At 37.1% G+C, this 14,573-nt stretch overlaps 1 protein-coding gene across 3 annotated transcripts in view; it reads right to left on the minus strand.

The window, feature by feature from the left end:
* The window catches only part of DPYD (dihydropyrimidine dehydrogenase), a 355,040-nt gene that overhangs the window by 315,615 nt on the left and 24,852 nt on the right, over window positions 1-14,573 (minus strand). For all 3 annotated transcript variants that reach the window (XM_084526956.1, XM_084526955.1, XM_084526958.1), the window contains one exon: window positions 6,807-6,917. Coding sequence is in view for 2 of the 3 variants with exons in the window: in XM_084526955.1 (XP_084383081.1) it covers window positions 6,807-6,917 (111 nt within the window). In the remaining variant the exon portion in view is untranslated. The remainder of the gene's footprint in view (window positions 1-6,806; window positions 6,918-14,573) is intronic.

Here is a 14,573-nt window from a genome sequence, read left to right on the forward strand (position 1 = left end):
TCTCTTGATGTTACTTCTCAGCTCTTTCTGATACTCAAAGTAACCCATGTATTATTCATATCAATAGTTTGCGCATATACAGTCAATCACTAGTTATATAAAAGAATCATTCTCAAATTCCCTAATCACCTCAATAGATCCTAATGCAATATTTTCCACATTTGGGAATCAGAGCATTTTATTTAAGAAATCAGTCTGGCCACGATGAATACAGCGCAGCCTGAGCAGACATCAGTTCAAAGAATCAGATGTCAAAGTGCTCCCTCTAATGTCCCTTAATCATCACACCAATTAGTGGTTGAATAGTGATGTGATTAAAAAGACTGCTGCTATCCTATACCTATTCAGACTAGAAGAATTCTACATATGTTCTACCAATTAATGTTTGAATAGAGTAGCGATTAGACTGACATCTGCCATTGTATATCCATTCAGAAAAGAGCTAAACTTGCATATTCATATGCAATGAAGACAAAAATAAATATTTGCAAAGGTAAACTATACGTTTAGATTATAAAGATAATTGAGTTGATTTCCTTTAATGACTGTTCTCTGTTTTACAATACATGGTATTATTTTTTATTTATAAATATATCATCTTTCATCAATACATGTCTAGAAATGGCCAAATTATTCACTGAGAAAGTATTTATTTATTAAGGTTCCCAATTTCAGGCTTTGGGTGAACCAGGTTTCATACCCATTTGTTTGCAATTTGCAGTATTTCTGCTTACAGCCATTAGTCATTTGTGAACTGCTAACTTAATTATTCTGTTACTGTGATACCTGATTGGGCACAAAAATCACATAGCATTTTTCCATCTGACTAGAAGGGAATGCTTAGGAGTAACAAACTGATTGTAGCTGAGAAAGAATCATCTCATTTACTTTTTTTTTTTCCTATGCAAGTGCGAAAATTTGTATAGCAAGAGGTCCTTATAAGCTTTCTTTTAAATATAAATTCCTTTTTACTGTTTACAGAAGTCACAGCCACAGAAACGCTGTCAAAGTGAAAAGCAGTTTAAAATTTTAGCCAGCTCCTGATTACTACTGTTTTAAGGGAGTAACCATGTCCACTAAAGTTAAAGAGCAACATTAACTGTTATATCTTACAATGAATTGGAGGTCTCTCTCCATATTTATCACAGACCAATTTGATATTTGCATCATGTTGCACATGTGATATATGGCATAATAATTCATGTCAAGAAGACGGTTGATATTAATAAAGAAGGGGGAGATGTGGGAGTGTGGCAAGCCCCGTGGTTGATGATAACATCAGACTCTTAACGATGAGGCCATCAGGAATGTAAAAGAGTTTAGAGGGAACAAAGAAAGGTGATTCAGGAGACTCCGTGGAGTCTCGGGTTGTTTGCTCTCCAGCCGTTAAGGCATGGAAGTTGCTGGTTGTTTGCTGTTGTTGTTATATGCAAAGTTGTTTGACCAATGAAAAGTTGTTTTTGAAAAGGACTGCTGTGGGGAGAAAGGTATAAGAGGGGAGCCTGTCCTCGAGATTAAAAAAAAAAAAAAAAAAAAAAAAAAGGCAACACGATATAATGAAGTTATGTCATCAATAAAGAAGCAGAAGAAAGGAACGAAAAGGAACAGGCTAGTAGAACGGAGACCAGGACGGGAACAGGCACACTGATTGCCTCATGAAGATAGGTTCGGCCAGACTTAGCAAACCGCCCAAAGAAGCTCGTACTGAAAGTCGCTGGAAATGGCACACCGGAGCTGGAGAGAAGCGGACACGCGCAAACAACTGCTTCTTGCTGGTAAGCAGTTGCGCATTATGGGGAATGATACGTCCTTAGGAACAAAGACTGTCCTGGTAACCTTACAGCTTATTCTCCTTATTAACAATCAGACAGCTTATGATCCTGAAATATGGCACCAAATTGAGGTCAAGGTGTAGGACTCTGCAACTAAAAGCAACAAGGTTGCAGTGGGCTTGCTCAGCACTTGGCGAGCAATCTCTGAGGCCTTAAAGAGCCCTGTGGGACCACAGTCAGAAACGTGTGGTTTGCCAGATAGTGAAGGAGTTGCGGGCTCGTTCACTGATACGACTGCTATGCCATCGGCCCCCCCCTGCTGCTACTGCCATTGCAGGCCTTTGCTGTTCCACCCCCTGGAGACCTGAATGTACCCAGGCCCTATTGGCCTTGATATGTTTCCCTTCGATCCTGGAAGAATAGGATGCATAAGGCCCAAAGACTGAGTTGTTTGACAACTTAAAGCAAGACATATTGTTCCCGTGACTAGCCCTGAAATTCTCTGGTGTTTGTAATCAAGGAAAGGAATGGAAAATGGAGACTGTTAAGTCATGGAACTTAAAGGATTGTTAGTTACCTTTTCTGATTGTACATATGTTTAGGTGTACTCCAGTGTTCGTAGTCAAGAAGAGGAATGGAAAATGGAGACTGTTAAAAGTCATGGAAGATATGGGAGCACTTCAGTCCAACTATGCTCCCCCAAGTCATGGACATTAACAGTAATAGACTTAAAGGGTTGTTTGTTGCCTTTTCTGATTTTACATATGTATAGGCGTACTTGAGTTTAGTATGTAAAAGCAATGTTCTGTATATTTAGAATGTTTGATGTTCGTGTGTGCATGTTGGTAGAGCATAGACTCCCCACGCATCCAGCGCTGTTTACTCGTCTTTTATAAATATTACTAAATTCAGATTGAGTTGAGACTTCATTTATAACACACAGAAAAAGACAAAGTGAAGGATCTGTTTTTCTTTGGTGGCTGGAAAGAACTGTAGAACAATGAGTTGTGCCCAAAAGTTATACCCCTGCAAGAAACAGCTGAGCTTAAAAATGATTTTGTTCCAGAAAGAAAGGCTCATGTTGCACAATGTTGATCAGCTTTAGCAAATGTAAGGACACAGAACAATACTACTACTGCTAGAAAATCAATACTGTTAAAGGCTATGGCAATTAACTACAAACCAATTTAAACCCCATTTCCTTTTCATCTTTCTTTTTTGAAATACTTCCAACTCTTCCATCTAGAGCAACTTCTATTGCTTCTAAGTGCAGAAACTGAAGAAATTTTGAATACATAGGTGGGTTTATATCATCTTCTCACCTACCCTCAGTAGGTACCTCCAAAGTTTCTTTCAAGAAAAAGGCTGGAATATAATATCCTACTGAATTATCCATTGACAAGTGAATTTATTAAATTTGTGCAAGTAGATGAAAGCCACAAACCTGCACATGTACAAATAAAAGCAGAACTTGGCCCAGAACACTTAGAAACCCTGTTCATAAGCAATGACTTTAGTCTGCTGGGTGTAATGCAAATGAATACATGTACCCAGCTATTTTACAATTCAAAAGTTAGCGAGATAAAATACCTAGAAAAATGGAATTATAGAGAAATGGCAACAACAAATAGAAGCATATCTTGGACTTTTGAAACAATCCTGAATTACCTAGGAAACACTGAAATAAAAGTTCACACAGCATCTGCACTTCATTTCTTTGATTGGGTTTAATCTATTAAATCTATGATCTAATGTGACCTAAATTTGACACCCTTTTCAAAGATCTAGTATTAGTATAGGCAGCACAGTTTTCTATCTTGAATTTCTTCTGACCAACAGAAACATTTGTTTCCCCAGACACACTAGTAGAATCTATTTACACCACCTGCCAGCATGACTCAGAAGAAACCAAATGCCTAATGTGTTAATGCTTAGGTTTAGCAGCACTCTTACCAGGGGTGACTCAGCAATAACGACTACATATACTCTGATCTACATCTGAGTTAAAATTTCTGGAGAAAATCTGACTGATAATGCTACTACAGCAATAAATCATTTTTACTGCAAAATTTGGTTGCTAAACACAGTAAATAAACAACATCATTAATTGAAAGTACAACTAGACTGTCCTTTAAAAGTGCTGAAGAAAGATACTGACACTCAGTTTCCACTTCAGAACTCATTTAATGGGCAAATGTGTCTCAGAGCAGAGTAGGAGTTAAAATTTCACTTGTGTAATTATTCTGAAGAAATATTTAAGTCTGCCATCTGGAAGTATATTAGACATTACAAAGTCACTGTGTGTATGCCTCAGCAGATGCAGCTTTTGTTCAGAGTTTTGGAAGGCTGTTAATTTAATTAGTTCTGTATTTTCATACTCCCACCTTCCCTCCAACAGTAATTCTGCAAAGGCAGCATTAGTCCAGTTTCAAAAGAATCCAAAACTAAAACCCTATTCCAATTTGAAGGAAATGCAAACAAGTGTTCTTCCTCCTATGGACTTCCAATAGAGTCTGACCTGTTCATTAACAGGCCTATCAGTTATTGCCAGTGGCGTTTTAGACCATAAGACAAAAAATATGCTCTATGTATTCTTTCCTACATCAGTTTTCTTATTTTAAGAAGTATAGTAAAGGCTTCTATCACTTTGTTTTCACTGATACATCAACAATGATTTGGAGAATATAAAAAGTTTCTCACTTTTTCCTAATGACCTTTATATAATAGGATACCAGACAAATGTTTAGGTTTGATTTTAGAGTTTTGTGGAGCTTCCTCTGTCAGAAGGAAGCTCCATTTACTATGATCAGCTGCATAGTAAATCTTGCAGAGCAAAAATCAACTACATATTTCTAAGTAGAGAGAAGTTTGAGATTTATAAAAAGTAGGACCCTTACTGACCTAGAAATAAGGATTACTCTCTTACTATTTCTCCTAGCATGTTTCTTAGCACTTGCTAACTAAACATGACATTTCTACCAGGCAATTCACATGAAACAGCTGTGATGAAGGTGTGTGATATACACATACAGATATAACATTTTGGGCATCTCTAAACTTTAACTCTGTAAGATGCAACATACAAACAGATGTCTGTCAGCACAGGGTCCCAATGACACCACAGATCACCATGCAGTAATGCAGAATTCTAGGACCAGGTTGATTATTAGATTGCAAACCTATGCAAAAATATCATCCTGTGATATTTGAGGACATTCAGAAGTTCTCTCAACGGAAAATTCAGCTGAGGCACACAAAATAGCTATGAACTCGAAATCAGTTCTGTTTGCACAGCCCAACAATGTCAGGTCTGGGGACCCCAAGAACATTTGAGACACCATGAGGTACATGCAACTAGCAGAATGAACATGGGAAGAGAGACAGCTTCTGGAAAGCTATGCATTTTCACAATTAACTAGAAAAACCTTCAAATACCAAAATGCTATGATTTGAATACAAAGATAAAATATGGAAAGCTCAGAGATAATAGTGATCTTAAAGGCTAAAAGCTTTAGAAAATGTGTATAACACACTCATCAGTAAGATACAAATGTGTATGCTATAATCAAAGCTTCAACTCACTACAATAATTTCCAATGGAACAGCTGATGAGGTATCTGCCAGCCCTGCTACGTGGATATCTAATCCTCCTATCAAAGTTTCTGAAAACACAAGAGTTTACAGTATTGGTATCAGGATGCCTGAAAACTTAAGTGCGTAAACTGTAGCTGTCATGGAGCTGGACAAATTTATCAAAATAAAGTCATCCCTGTTCTGAACAGACTGAAACTATATTAGTTTCCAGTTATTACAACAATATCTACGCTAATAAATAAGAAAATAGAAGTGTCAGCTATAGTAAATAATAATCTTCTAATTGATGTACAAAGCTGGAAACTATCATTAACAGAGTATCACTAGACTACTATGTCTACACCCTTGGTTGCTCTTACATGCAAATATTTGTTGGTCATACTGGATTCCTTAATTCTGAGAGAAAGTGAGAAACTTCAATTAAAAAAAAAAAAAAAAGGAAAATTTAGGTTCAATAGTTGACACTCTAGTTAGTGACAGAAGGTGTTTCGGTAACACCATTAAAAAACACCATAACTCCATACCCGTGAGGGAAACATTTTACAGATGAGAAAGTAATACTCTACTTAGAAGTCCTCTGAATTTAGAGGATTATCTAACAATCTGTAGGAGGATGGTAAAAACACTACAGACCTTCTAATCAGATGAGTGATCAAAGAGACAACAAAGTCTGATAGGTTTAGTCAAATATAACACAGACTAGAAATCTAAATATCTAGAGAGAAAAAGGCCATATTTAACGGTAGAAATACTGAAGATCATAGACAGCTTATAAGGAAAAATATATAGTCTAAAAACACCTATTTCCTGAAGAATAAACACACACAAGCTAAAATCCAGAATCATGTTTTAAGCCCAGTTTTATGTATTTATATGTAATGTCCATACATGTTTACGTATATATAGTGTGTGTATATATATATGTAGCTGTATATATACATATATATGTACATAAAATGTCTATTGTTTCCCTATTTCTGCACTGAAATAGTAGTACCCTTAGAAGTCTCTGAAAAGATAGCAAAGTGCTACTCTACCCATCATTACCCTTGGAAAATAAGAAACAAAAGGAGCAAGTGGGCAGCAGCCCTGCAGAGCACGTAAGAGGCAGCAGATGCTGGCTGCCCAGGGACAGTGGCCAGCCCTGAGCCAGACGTGGTACTGACTGATACTTCAGACTAATCTGGCTCCATAACAAAAGGGGAACAAGTTGCACCAAGGACGTAGCAAATCACCAAAAAAGGAAAATGTATGGCATGTACTGGTTTTGAAGAAGTAAAACACTGCTCACAAAGTAACTTTTCATCGACAGAAACAGAACTGGGAGACAAAATTGGTACTGAACATGGGAAATTCAAGCCTGAATTTCTCATACAACAGAGAATTTACTCTCAATGGATTTCTTGCATATTCCAGATGCAATAATAAATGTCTACTTACTGAACAGCTTTTGTCAGAATTCCTTTTCCAGTGCTTCTTGACTTGTTTCTTCACTGCAGTTGAATAAAGAGCTGCATGAGTCTGTGTTCGGGGATTTAAAGCCAGAAGATTCTGTGGAAAGAGAACAGAAAATATTAAAATTTAAATTAAAAGTTCCAAAATAAGTTTGAAGATGCTTTAATCCCACAACACTTTTTTACATTGTAATGCAAAAACGAAACAGCTACAGTATTTTAGCATAACTTCATAGGAAATTGTTTAGATTTGTATTGTTCACAACACTTAGATTCTGAATATTTGAAGACATTTCTAGAATAGCTATAAAAGTCTTACACTTAGCAGCCAGTCATCTCTATGATAAGTTTCCATTCCTAGATGTTTGTTACATATGACATATGGAAGCATGCTATTCCATTTCATTATAACATTCCAAGTAAAATTTGTAAAGTAAAGCAAAACAAGTAAAAATATTTTAAAGCACCCATGGTATTGCTAGATGTTTCATCACTTCCATAAAAGCTCCAACTTCCCCCTCACAAGAACCTGCTTCTACACCTAGTGACCTGATGAGTTAGCTTCACCACGAGTTAGCTTCCTTTCTCTTACAATGCTTTTATTTGGTAGGACACAAACAAATGTTTGGAATATAGCAGTATTAAGTGATAGTTGTGTCTGAAGACACAGGCACAATGATGTTTGTAAAGTCTTTCTTTGGAGTAGTGTAACTCAAAAAGTTAAATCAGCCTTTCAGAACCCAACTCTTCAAATCAAACAAATGACAGGTTTCTGTAGCAAAATTGACCTCAAGTCAAGGGGCAAGTTTGAACAGTATGCAAGTGTTCAAAGACTCAGGTCTGAAATAGAGAATTAAAACAAGCATATTATTGGTTGTAACTTCTGAAATAGTTTTGCAAGTTTTCCTTTAAAAGACTCAACCTTAGCACTATACTTCTCCACTGTGGTGAATAGGGTGTGCTCATTCTGTTACTATATGTCAAAGGTGTGTGAGACTGACACTGATGAACATGATTGATTATGAATATTATGTCAGGATGTTTCCTTATTTTAAAAGTCTGTTTGAGTGGGTGATACGGATGAAAAAGTAACCCACTGTATGATTTTGTGTTGATGTTTACGGAGACTATTTTTAAAGGGTCATGTTCTTATCAACTAACGCTTACTCTGAACTGATCAGCAATCACAAAGTGTAAGAGAAATCTCACCTACTTGAAAACTCCAACTGCAGATAGCATAGTCCAATCTAGTAATTCCCATCTCATCCAAAGCACACAGAAAGAAAACGGAGGGGTACAGCATTCAAAGAGGTAATCAACTACTTTGCAGCCTACATGCTGTTGACTTTCAGAAAGCGTTAGAGGGTGTAAAAAGATGCACCTCTGCAATTTCAGCGGTAAAGGCTCTGCTCTGTTTCTGACTGTTCCCCAGCTGAATACCTCAGGCAAGATGTGGCAACCAACTGCACTCAGTGGTGTTTTATGCTAATTTGTTTAATTCTTAATTAAAACAGAGCAGGGACATTCACATAAGGGATGTCACTTACAGCATCTCAGTTGCTACATTGATTTCTCAAGCTGATCAAACTCAGTTGTCAGAGTGCATCTGACTCATTGTTGAGAGGTCGGTGAGTGCCCAAATCACCCAAACTGGACAGTAGGACCAGAATCACACATACCTCAGCGAGATTTTGCCTATCTTTTGTAATTGCTTAATGCAGTACTCTTGGCCATGAATATTATAATTATTTTAGCAAGCTCTGAAATGAATTGCAAATTTCTAGTAATAAACTGTAACAGATGTACTCCACTGGGTACAGCACCAGTTGGTTAAAAACGTGGAACAAATGGTGGGGCAAGCCAAGGACGGAAGAATCCCCATATGTTTGCTCCTGTTGGAATTCTGCAACAGGAGTATAGTTCCAAGTGCAACAGTTGCAGAAATCCAAGAGGACTACATAGTCCAGTATGTCCCAGAATTAAATCTGAAATGAACTGGCACATTATTAAGAACATACTAAATTGCATATACAATATAAAAATTGCTTATATTCCCACTAGCTAAATGATATTCTACCTTCCTAAATCTTGGATTCTTGACCTAGGTGGCTGTTCTAGCTGGAGGCCCCTGATGTTTAAAAATCTCTCAGAAATTAACTGCCTGAATGACAAAGTTATGTAAATCGCTTTGGGGTCTTTTCTTTCAGAAAGGAACACTAGTGAGGACATTCTTTTCCTATTCATTTCAGTTCTCTGGTTGGCTTTCTGCAGCTCATAGCTAGTCAGATATTTAGCACATTTAACAAATGCATTCAGGTAGGTCAGCTAATAGATAGAAAATTACTGAGAAGAGCATCCTAAATGGACTGTTGAAACCAGCACTTAATATATGCACCTAGCTAAACGAAAATAAAACACACTGGACATGCAATAAAGGAAATCTGAGACCCCTGATCTTCCAAACACAGTGGCCATCTAAACAGGGGGAGAACTCATTGGTGAGGATTATTATTTGGGCATCTGTGATCTCGATTGTCCCAATCCCATGCTTATTCTGCTACATAAATTCTTGTTTTTGCCAGATGGGCCACTGTTTGATCTCTCCAGATGTTGAAAGGGCAATACTCAAGCTCCCAAATGGAAGTGGTGGCATACAGTGCATCACTTTTCAGAGTGCTGTGAAGTCTGGACTTCACATTAAGATGCTGTTTGAACAGTAATTGAGGATCTATGAATTATATATTTAGTGTTTGCATAAATGGTTATATTTATTACAATAAAAACAAAGTAGGTATAAATCCATTAGCATTAATGGCTGCTAATCTGAACATAATACCGCTGCATTTTTGTAGAAATATATTTAGGTACTGTATTGATGCAGAAAGAAACAGAGCTGTAAATACCTGGAAATAAACTTACTTTGTGTTGCATACACACTTTTGGCACAGCTGTACACCGTGCATAGTAGAGTTAAATGAGCAGTCTTGAACAACAGCAATGACTATGGGCACCAGCAAAGTGTTGTATGCTTTTTCTTTATTTCCATGGATGAGTTAGAAGACTTCACTTCAGGAAGAAAGCAAAAGTGATCTGACTCTACAGAATACAACTCAATATATATTGCAGATGACTCCTTCAAAATCCAACACCTTAAGAAATTCCTTTAATAATAATCCATGTCAATTATTTATTTCACGTCTTTTACAAGACAGAGATTATAAGCTAAAAAACATAAAAGAATTGTTTCATTTCCTAATACATTGTTTTATAGAAGAGAATGTATTTTTTACGGATAATATATATTAATTTAGGTTGTAAGTATATTAAAGTGCTATAAACTAGTCATATCTAGTGTACATGGAGAATGAGTGACAGGTTTAAATGATAGCTACAGTTTTAAATTTTGAGAATTTAGTGATAAATGGTTATGTTGATCTACGCCAACGTGGCTCCTCAGAATAAACTTGCTGTAAGCTGTAGATGTTTACTGCTCAGATTCTACTTGAGAGGCTACGATTAAGAAGACTACACAAAAAAAATATTGGATCCAATCTTTGCTATCATCTATTAATGACAAGGCTGTAGAATTTTTTAAACCAACATGTTATATTGCAGTGAGTAATTTATCAAGACTTTAGTATTACTCCAAGTGATTTCAAGGCAGTCATTCAGACTGCCTATAGGAACACATTCTGTAGCTGGGAGTCCTGTTTCTGATGCAGCATTTTCAGCTAAGCCAAGACAGGCTTCATTTGTGCTCTGCAGTAATCCTGCATAAATTTCTGGTATAGGGAACTGCATTAATTTCATTTAAAACCATCACACCCATTTTACTCCCATCTCATAAAGCCATCATTTTAGTTGAAATCTTAAGAAGCTAGTGCAATCAACTTTGATATTTAATTAAATACACATTCAACAAAATACAATATAAAGTTATGGAAGCACTATATTTATTAGTCACATATCAACACCAACAAGGGGCAGGGCAGGGAAGGGGGGTTGTCTTCCCAAGGATATTGTTCTGGTATGGCACTAGAGTTAAAAAAAAAAACAGGCAACATTTTCCTACGTTTTCACTGAAGTTCCTATCTGAAGAATGGGGAAAAGGGGTTAAAAAAAGAGAGAAAGCAAGGATTAATGAGAGAATAAGGAGGCCCAGTTTAAGCATACATTTTCACAGGTAATAAGACATACTCAAAGTTTAAACAACTGAACTGAGAAGATACTGAGCTCTGCCATGAACAAACACTGTATAGCCATAGGCAGGCAGAATCTCCTTTCTACACTGTCTTATGACAACATCCTGGTAACTATCATAATGCCTTTTTTTTTTTCCTTTTGCTTTTGGAGTAGATTGCAGTTTTCCACAGAACGATGCCACCTCTGATTCTGAGGCATACTTCTTACACCACTGTAGTGCACTACAGCAAAACGTCTTTCATGTTTCTTTCAAGTTAACACATCAATGATAAGCATGATTCACACGGGACTCTTCCATCTTCTAAAACCCATGTCCCAGGCTTTTAGCCTCTTCAATGGGTGAAATTCAGACAATGGTGTTAAGAAAAGCAGAAGTACAATTTACATCGTTGATGGGACTGTTACTACCTTCAAGGCAGTCTTAAAGAAGCCCTGGGAGCTTAGCATGGTCTGCAAAATATGTGGAGTTATTCCCAGTTTTGAAAGTTTAAAGAACTTAAGTTTAAAGAACTTCCTTTAAAGAGCTTCACTTTGACATCTTCAGCATTTTTTTCAAATTAACAACCCTAGCAAGCTGTCCTAGTTACTTGGACCTTAGCTCTCATTTATAACAGGAAGTCTGGTTAAAAATTGAACACAGAAGATTACTCTGCCTCTGGAAGAACTCCCCCTGAAACCAATGAGTTGCACCAATAGCTTTTAGTCCTTAGTGATCCTCATCTTTGCTACTGGTAGCTCAAAGGTAGCATAAGAATCAGAAAGACCCTCTGCAGGCTCTGTCACAGGTTGCAGTACTGAAACTGCATATACTTACTGACAAGACAAAGTTGTTCTTTTCACAGATTCTGCCCACTTTCTCTAATTTGTTGGGAAGATTCTTAGTAACAGACCCAAAACCCCTGCTGAGGTTCACCACAAATCAATATACATACAGCCATAATGAAGTTGCTGAAAATGCAACTGTTTGCATACAGATTATGACTATGAGTATAAATGTGGTCCCATGTGTTTTTTGGTTTGTTTTAGCATACAACACATTTACCGAGTTCAGCCCCTGTAATACATAGATATCCTGTTTTACTCCAGTTGCTTCGCAGAGCATCCTTAGCTAAATTGCTATATACATATCAATTAAAATTCAGGAGTAGGCTAGGCATGCTAGGGAATGCATGTGGAGAGCAATTTAACCCACCCCATTCCATTAATCTACCCAATTTCCTTAAAAAGAGTTGTAATCTCCCTCACAGCAAGTAACATTAAATGTATTGCAAGGTACATATGTTCACCAAGTGAGCATAATGAGAACATATTTATTTTTTCTAAGAGTAATGAGCATACTAAACAATTAATTTCAGAGCTTTGCAAGTGCTGATTCACTGACAGAAACAAGTACCTGGAGTTTTTCCTGTTATTTTCTTGTATATCTGAACATGAAACTGATTTTATTAAGTGTTAGTCAGTCAAAGAACAAAGAACAAATACTTGTAATTTGAGTTTCCATGAGACTGGATGACCCAGAATAATTAAGAATTGTGTCAGTTAAGAAGATGACGACTAAGGGATGAACTCTGTCCATTAATATTTCATTTTGCTTTGCCTAGTTTACATTTTATTTTTCTCATCTGCCAGGCCTTTTGGAAAGCTGCATGGAACACTAACAGTTATATGCAGCTCTTCGAACAACATGCATCTTCAAACATCCTTAGCAGTTACAAGTGGAAGATCCACTACCAAATAAGCATGAAGTTCTAGTCCTAAAAAATATCCAAAATATTGAAAGACAATCAAGATTTTAAAAAATAAGTAGTCATAGTGTCATGCTTTCTAGAAGCTAGCTCTGTGTTATCTTTCATTATTGAAAGAATGTGGGAAAATGTTGTGAATGTCTCTATCCTACAATTATGTACCATAAGACACCTCAAACTGATACTTGTGTTGAATGTGTATTTCCTTGCTGAAAGCCTGAACAAATGAGGAAAACTTTACAAGCAATTTATGTAACCTGGTTTTATAACATATCTCTGTATGTCATCCAAAAATTTCAAAAATGAGAAAAAATGCACTTTCACAGCATTCAGACCTGATTTAACTGTGATGAAGGTCAGAGAAAGCTAGTTGAAATAGCAAATCACCACAAACTACATCAGAACAGCATGGTCAGCCTTCAGACAATCACAAATCTTGAATAAAAAATTATCCTAGACAGCATGGAACTGACCCAGGAAATCCCCCAGGATTTTTATTTATTTATTTATTATATTACTGGACATGTTTTCTTCTAACGCCAACAGTTGCACGTATGGGCAAAGGCACGCACTGACTGTGATCTCATTTATAGTATGATACATCAAAGTGTGGCAAGGTGCAATCCTGTCCTATCCCAGTGAGGCTAAACTCCTCAGGTAACCCTCCTCTCTGTCCACGCCCAAGAATCAATGATTTGCATTATAATGGTACCATCAAATAAAGAGTCCTCAAGGTCCAGAGAGTTAGAAAATGGGGCACCACTTCTCTGGATGGACAGGCAGCCTGCAACTAGGAAAGAAGCCAGCAAAGCAGCAGTCCTGTGAGCCAGAGAGGCTGAGAAAGACAGACTGGAGGCTGATGCTGAACCCTGTTGAGTGTGGTGGTAGGGGGAGTTCAGCCACACCTGGGAGAAGTTCCAACTCTGAATCACAAAGCTTCTTTGAGCTGCACAAGCTCAAAGACAAAAGAGCAAGAACTGGACGGCCAGAAGCAGATCAGCAGGGTAAGCACACTCTTGCTGTGCACTGATGGCTCACTGGTTTTAACATAGCACTTAAGTGCAACATTTTCATCTTTACACTTCTGAGTGGTTTTAGACTTCCCCATGTAACAGCCTGCTTCTGTATCAGAATAAATACATTTCTGGCATCTTGCTTCCCTTACACAGCTTCTAGAATTTAATGAGAGTAAAACTACTCTTTAGCCTGAAATAACATCAGAGCTTACTATTATCCTAGAGGTTTAGTCCCAAACCCAGCATTAGATATTTAGAAAGCAGCATTTCCACATTTTTATTGCTAGATTCTCATGGTCCTCGAGTGTCTCTACATTATATAAATGCTGTCCCTTAAATTGAGTAGTTTTCTAAATCACTTTGATAACTTAGAAGTCTTGCTTATGAAAATGCCTATATTAACATAAACCTGTATACCTCACGCACTTTGTTATATAAAATAAAGTTAATTCCTTTACTGATTAACAAAGAAGCAAAATTATACAGCCATAGGCACGGTTTACCTAATTTTGTTTACACAATGTTAACTTTTGGATTAAGACCTTGATTCCTCTACCACAGCACTGCATTTATGCTAGGTATTGCTGCACAATCTAAAAGGTTTATTAAAATGGGAAACATAAGTGTTACTTGCTTACCATAGATAACAAACACTATTCTCTATTAGAAGAGCTCTGGGTGGTAAATTACTCCGCTGGAAACTCAGCATGCGACTGCCTTGACACAACTCATCTCTGCAGAGATGCTTTGACCCTCACAGGGAAAACTAAAGTGAATACTCACCCTCAG

Source organism: Aythya ferina (assembly GCF_964211825.1).
Source record: "Aythya ferina genome assembly, chromosome: 8".
NCBI lineage: Eukaryota > Metazoa > Chordata > Aves > Anseriformes > Anatidae > Aythya > Aythya ferina.